This window comes from Babylonia areolata, chromosome 32, assembly GCF_041734735.1.
Source record: "Babylonia areolata isolate BAREFJ2019XMU chromosome 32, ASM4173473v1, whole genome shotgun sequence".
NCBI lineage: Eukaryota > Metazoa > Mollusca > Gastropoda > Neogastropoda > Buccinidae > Babylonia > Babylonia areolata.
The window spans coordinates 11,427,638-11,435,137 of record NC_134907.1 but is presented as its reverse complement, the minus strand read 5'-3'; the positions used below and the strand labels follow the sequence as shown (position 1 = coordinate 11,435,137).

The 7,500-nt window shown below is 45.7% G+C and overlaps 1 protein-coding gene across 1 annotated transcript in view; it reads right to left on the bottom strand.

The window, feature by feature from the left end:
* LOC143276657 (uncharacterized) overlaps positions 1-7,500 on the bottom strand; it is a 22,499-nt gene that overhangs the window by 11,851 nt on the left and 3,148 nt on the right. Inside the window, exons 3-5 of the mRNA XM_076581282.1 lie at positions 4,779-6,764; positions 3,063-3,331; positions 562-704 (exon numbers count right to left, since the gene is read on the bottom strand). Of these exons, the coding sequence (XP_076437397.1) occupies positions 562-704; positions 3,063-3,331; positions 4,779-6,764 (2,398 nt within the window). The remainder of the gene's footprint in view (positions 1-561; positions 705-3,062; positions 3,332-4,778; positions 6,765-7,500) is intronic.

Below are 7,500 nucleotides of genomic sequence, written 5' to 3'. Positions count from 1 at the left end.
CACCCACCCCCACACACACACACTCACCCACCCACCCACCCCCCAACACACACACTCACCCACCCACCCACCCACCCCCCAACACACACACTCACCCCCCCACCCCCACCCACACACACACACTCACCCACCCACCCACCCACCCCCACACCCACACACACACTCACCCACCCACCCACCCACCCACCCCCCAACACACACACTCACCCACCCACCCCCACACACACACACACTCACCCACCCACCCACCCACCACGTCCCCCCCCCCCTCCACACACAAACACACACCAACCCACCCACAAAATACATGACCTCTCCACCCCTTCCTCCATCCCCTGTCCCCACCCACACCCATACACCCACCACCCACCTCCACCACCCCTCCACACCCACTCCCCCACACACATGATCAGACCAACGATCTCTGACAGTCAAAAGAGTGAGGGAAACGGGGGGAGGGGGGGGGGTGCGGAGGGAGGGAGGGGGGCCTCTTTTCTGAAGACCTTGTATTAATAGTCCAGCTCTCCGTACAGTTTCTTGTCACAAAAGTTTTTCACCAACCAGTCAAGAAGACGAATCTGTCCGGGCTGTCAAGGATGTCCAGCTGTTCCTGCCTCAGGTTGCTCCTGCCGAACTGTACCCCTGTCAGATGGATGCAGTCCGCCACAGAGTAGCCCTCAATCCTGCTGTACCTTCCGCAAAACCTGGTCGGGCAGAGTAGGGAAGGGGAATACAGAAGTAAATTAAAAAAAATTGTTGTTGTAGTTGTATTTCTTTTTATCACAACAGATTTATCTGTGTGAAATTCGGGTTGCTTTCCCCAGGGAGAGCGCGTTGCTACACTACAGCGTCACCCTTTTTTTTTGTATTTTTTCCTGCGTGCAGTTTTATTTATTTTTCCTATCAAAGTGGATTTTTCTACAGAATTATGCCAGGAACAACCCTTTTGTTGCCGTGGGTTCTTTTATGTGCGCTAAGTGCATGCTAGCACACGGGACTCCGGTTTATCGTCTCATCCGAATGACTAGCGTCCAGACCACCACTCAATGTCTAGTGGAGGGGGAGAAAATATCGATGGCTGAGCCGTGATTCGAACCTGCGCGCTCAGATTCCCTCGCTTCCTAGGCGGACGCGTTACCTCTAGGCTATCACTCCACTAAATCTAAGAGAACATATGATTAACAAATAGTAGAGTGATGACTCTCTCCATTCACAAGGAACACAACTCCAAGTCAATGCTGCTTATGCTACCGATTCAGCCAGCACACAAAATACAGAAATCAATAAACTTCTTCTTCTTCTACTTCTTCTTCTTCTTCTTCTTCTTCTTCATTCGTGGGCTGCAACTCCCACGTTAACTCGCATGTACACGAGTGGACTTTTACGTGTATGACCGTTTTTACCCCGCCAAGTATGCAGCAATACTCCGTTTTCGGGGGTGTGCATATGCTGGGTATGTTCTTGTTTCCACAACCTATACGAACGCTGACATGGATTACAGGATCTTTAACGTGCTTGCATATACACACGAAGGGGGTTCAGGCACAGGCAGGTCTGCACATATGTTGACATGGGAGATCGGAAAAATCTCCACCCTTTACCCACCAGGCGCCGTTACCGAGATTCGATCCCAGGACCCTCAGATTGAAAGTCCAATGCATTAATCACTCGGCTGTTGCGCCCTTCAAATGAATAAAATGAGGCCAGAAGAACAAATGATTAACAAATAATAAAGAATGGTAAATCTCTCCATTCACAAGGTACACAACTTGAAGTCAATGCTGCTTATGCTACCGATTCAGCTGGCACAGGGGTAAATAAAAGGTACACTGGAACAAACCCAGGCACTTCCTCAATAAAGGAAGCTCCAGGCCGATCATACCGATCATTTGACATGTGCACACAGCAGCAATGACAGAAGAAATTGCAAACGAGCTTTTATTCAAGACTGGCACAGCCTTTTACTTCTTAACAAGCTACACAGAATACATGGACAATACAGAACAAACACAGAGGGGAGTACAGATATACATCCATTTGCACATTCAGTTTCAGTTTCAGTTTCTCAAGAGGTGTGCTGCGTTCGGACAAATATATTTACGATACATCACATCTGCTACAGAACTCAAACCCCACACAGACATTGTCTTGGTAGATAAGCGTCTTCACCATTTTGCCAACTTCCTCCTCGCACATTCATGCAGATATATGAATAGAAATAAACACAGACATTGAGACACAGATATATGATAGTCAGTCGTGTCCGACTATGACCATCAGAACAGCAGAGGAGGCAACTGCTGTTCCGACTATTTGGGCTAGAATTTGATTACAGTGGAGAGTGTCTTGCCCAAGTACATCCCACTCTCTCGGCCAAGAGGGTTTTAGGACAGTCGGTGTTGGGATGGTTCCCAAAGGCCAACTAGCCCACAAGGCTGCAGCACTAAGAGCCAGTGCAATTTTGCCTCCTAGTTTGAGAGTCATAGTCCTTCACAAAAGACTAAGCTGTAAATGGTATCCCATTGACTGGAGAAACCATTGATGATACAGCTCTCACTTTGCTGTTGGCCCAAATGTAAACTTATGTCAATCTGTGATATAAGCCGTATGTTGGGCCTAAAAAATCTTCCCAAGCGGGGAATCGAACCCCGGCCGTCGCGGTGAGAGTGCAAAATCCTAACCCCTAGACACAGAACAGAGAGACGGAGAGACACAAAAGGTGATTTCTCAAAGCCTGTGGGTTCATTCAAAACTGACAGTCTGAAGAGTTTCACAGTTCAAAGACCACCACAATCAATCAATGCTATAGAATTTAACAATCGCATTTAAAACACCAACACCTCTCTCTCTCTCTCTCTCTCTCTCTCTCTGTGTGTGTGTGTGTGTGTGTGTGTGTGTGTGTGTGTGTGTGTGTGTATGTTTGAAATTGACACTTAACAAAATCATCTCTTGCTGAGATAAACTTTTCAACTTTATACTTTCATCCAAGCATGACAACGAACAAATTTTGCAGCCAAGCACACACACATACACATGCCCTTCCTCTTTCTACATTACCTTACCTCGCAACCAGCTGCTCGTAAGTCTCCCATGTCATTTGGCGGGGTGGTGGCGAGTGCTTCTTTCCTTCACCTTGACGACATTCTCGCGTCATTCGGGTCCACCATCTTAGCTGACGGTCTTCTTCCGGTTCCGTTTCCGGTTCCGGTTCCTGTCCCCCAGAGGAAGTGGCGTCATTGCCTAGCGGGGCTCCGCCGCTGACTTCCTCCGCACACAGACACCTCGTCAAAGCCTCGTCAAGTTCGCTAGCTTCTAGACAGCGACACAGAGCCTGCAAAGAAAAGGTGGTGTGGGGGTGTCAGTTCGACCTCCTCACCCTCTAAGATCGCACACCCTGTCCCCTTCGCTACCCACTCATACCCCCATACCCCCCATCCTCCCCCACCCCCACCCACCCACCCCCCACCCCCTAACCACTCGTAGTCTGTTCTGTTATCACCACCGCCTTCCCTATGGTTTATGATTACTGATTTATGACCGTAACCTTGATGTGCTATTCTATTCTATTCTAATCTATTCTATTCTATTCCGTTCCTATTTGCGTGATTGCTATTCTACTTCATTCCACTTTATTTCCATTCCTATTCCGTTTCATTCTGTTCCACTCTATTCCATTCTGATCCATTGTATGCAATCCTTTATTCTATTTGACTCCATTCTATTCTGTCCTGTTCCATTTCATTCCATTATATTCCGTTCTATTCCATTCTACTCCACTCCATTCTGTTCCGTTCTTATTTTTTCTGTTTCAAACCTATTCAATTATCTTCCATTCTATTCCATTCCGTTCCAACTAGATTTCATTCCATTCTGTTTCATTACATTATGTTCTATTCCATTCTGTTCAATTTCATTCTATGCTAAACGTACCTGACTCAGGTAACAAAGACATATTCTATTCCATTCCTTTCCCATTATTTTCCTTTGTATGCTATTCCACTCTGTTCCTTTCCTATTCCATTCCATTCTATTCTATTCATACCTGACTCAGGTTAGGAGCGGACTGCAGCACGCGTCTCAGACACTTTGGGGACACGAAAGGTAGCGCCAAATTTCTTTTCTGTGCTGTTATATTGTATTCAAATATACCTGACTCAGTATTCTGTTCTAATCTATCACACCTGACTCAGTGTTCTATTCTATTCTGTTCAAATCTATCACACCTGACTCAGTATTCTATAATCTATCACACCTGACTCAGTGTTCTATTCTGTTCTAATCTATCACACATGACTCAGTATGCTATTCTATTCTAAACATAGCTGACTTGGTATTTTATTCTATTCTATTCTATTCTATTCTATTCTATTATGCCTGCTCGGTATTCGATTCTGCTCTCTTCTGTTCTAACATACCTGACTTGGCATTCTATTATATGCTGTTCTAGCATACCTGACTCAGTATTCAAGTTCTATTTTATTTTATCTGACTCAGTATTCTACTCTATTCCATTCTATTCTATTCTACCTCACTCAGTATTTCATTCTGATCTATTCTATTCCATTCTATTCTATCATACCTGACTCAGTATTCTATTCTATTATGTTCCATTCTATTCTGTCATACCTGACTCAGTATTTTATTCTATTGTATTCTAAACACACCTGACTCAGCATTCTATTCTACTCAGTTATACCCGAGTCCGTATACTATTTTTCTCTGTTCAGTTATATTTTAACATACCTGATTCAGTCTATTCTATTCTATTCTAAACATACCTGACTCAGATGAGGAGCGGATTGCAGCACGTGCCTCAGACGTCCTCGCGACACGTAAGGCAGCGCCAGAACCTTTCGGATGGGGGGCGGATGGGAGGGGAGGTCAGAGGTCAGGTAGCCCATCACCAGCCCCGCCTGCTGGAGCTGCTTGATGGCCTTGGCCACAGTCTTCTTAAGGTCGTTCCGGAACGCCTGTTCCCAGTCTGTGGCCGTGCTTGCTGGCCGTGTATTTCCGGGGGATGGGTCGTCTACTTCTTGGCCTTGTTCTTCTCTTTGAGAAGCTTGAGATCCGCCATCGACGGTCTTCTGGAGGTCGTTCCGGATAGTCTGTTCCCAGTCCATGGCTGTGCTCGTTGACTGTGTATTCTGGGGGGATGGGTCGTCTACTTCTTCCCCTTGTTCTCTTTGAGAAGCTTGAGATCCGCCAGTGACGGTCTTCTGAAGGCTTTTCCGGAAAGTCTGTTCCCAGTCCGTGGCTGTGCTCTCTGGCTGTGTGTTTTGCAGGGATGGGTCGTCTACTTCTTCGCCTTGTTCTCTTTGAGAAGCTTGAGATCCACCAGCCTGAGAAGTGATGGGTGGGGGGACGCTGTTGTTCACGTTCTGTCTGTCTTTCATGGTCTTCACCTCCACAATGATCACGCCATGGTCCTGGCTGAGGATCAGGAAGTCGTATTGGGCTCTCCGGAAGTGGGCATCCTCGAAATCAAAGCCGGTTGGGAAGGGACTCTTGGGGCAGACCTGTTTCGCTCTCTCCTCCAGCAGTTTGAACAACGATGGGAAATCTTCTTCTGCCACAACTGACGTTTTCTTCTTCTTGGCTTTGCCGCCTTTTTCTTTTCCTGAGACGCGAAGTTCACCCTGAGGTCTTCCCTGGTTTTCAGATGTCTTGGAAATGACATCTTCATCTGCAGCAGCAGAAGCAGCAGCTACAGTAGCAGTAACACCATCAGCAGCGGCAGTAGCAGCAGTAGTAGTAGTAGTAGTGGTAGCAGTAGGACCAGTGGTAGTAGTTGTAGCAGTAGCAGCAGTAGCAGCAGCACTCATTTCCGAAGATGTCTTTTCCTCCATGGTTTTGGTACAAGCAGCTATAATTTCAGATTCACTTGGGCTCAGAACTGCTTCCTTGGAGTCACTGCTTGTTGAATTCGGGTTGGTTTTCGATCCATCACTCACTGTTTTTCCTTTCGCCAAAGTCTCTTCTTCCAACGATTTGACTGTTTGAGCTGCAATATTTCCAACTCCAAGAACTACTTCCTCAGTTTTGTTGGTGGTTGAATTCAGGTTGGTTTTCGTTCCATCGCTCACGGCTTTTCCTTTTGCCAGAGTCTTACCGTCCAACGTTTTCACGGTAGAAGCAAAAGTGTTTCCAGCTCCACCAGAGCTTAGAACTACTTCCTCAGTTTTGCTTATTGTTCCAATCGGGTTGGTTGTCGTTTTATCACTCACGTTTTCCCGTTTCGCCAAAGTTTCTTCCTCGAAGGTTCTGACTGCTTGAGCTGCGATATTTCCAGCTCCATCAGAGCTTAGAACTACTTCCTCGGGTTTGTTGGTTGTTGAATTCGAGTTGGTTTTCGTTCCTGCATTGCTCACGGTTTTAATTCTCGATTTCGGTGGAGTCAGCGTCCTTCCCTCCTTGGGAATCAGGTGGTACAAGTAGTTCTCCAGCTCGTAATCCTCCAACAAGAAGAAGGGATGAGACACGTTTTCTGACATGTTCTGGAAGAATCGAGCCAGGAGATTCTCAGTCTGACACCCCTCACAAATAGACTCGTCCGCCCGGTACTGCAGTTGCACTTTGCCCGTGTTTACGTTCCGCGCCGCCGCCGCGCTGCTGCCGTCGGGCGCTAAGCTGAAGGTGTAGGGATAGTCCTTAATAGTTTTGTGCTGCGACATCCGGTTGAAGTGCATGATGGGAAGCACGTGGCTGCGCGTGCGCAGGTCTGGATAACGCTGGTGTATGGACTGGATCATGTCCTTGCTAGTTTTCTGAAATAGTAATGGTAATGATAAGAAGAAGAAGAATGATAATGATGATAATGATAACAACAACCACAACAACAATAATGACTGTGATAAGACTGAAGAAGAACCAGAAGAAGAGTGATAATGATAACAACAACAATAACAACAGACAAATCTAAGCGTTTTCGCACCAGTCATTCATATGCATGCGTAACTCTAAAATAGAACAAGAGAGACAAGGCCTTCAAGACTCACTTGTGATACACTTTTTTTTTAAATCTCATCGTTAAAATGTGTTCTGTATTTGTTATTATAAAGCTTCGGGTTTATATTTTTTTTAAATATTTAAAAAGTCCTAACCAAATTCGAACCCCGCGTGTTCGGGTGAGAAGAAACTGCCTTATCCATTACACTACCATGGCTCCTTATCTGACGTTCTAAAATTTAATATTTGAACATACTTTTTTAAAGGGCGATAAATCAATTGCGGTATTCGCAGTGAGAACGCTGTTTAAATCATATTATTCTGGTGTATCTTGGGCATTCAAAAAATCTTTAAGGGCAATAAAAAATTCTTTTTACGTCCGCGGTCAAGGAGACGTGGCTATCGCCGCAATCACACTGCAACATTTAGCCGTTTTCTCTAGATCTAGATAGATGTACAAGTTTAGTTACACCCGCCGGGAATGTAGTACGACACTGTCGATTCAATTTCTCTTTTATGTTCATTCCAGTTTTATAGTTTTAAAGTTAATATGAA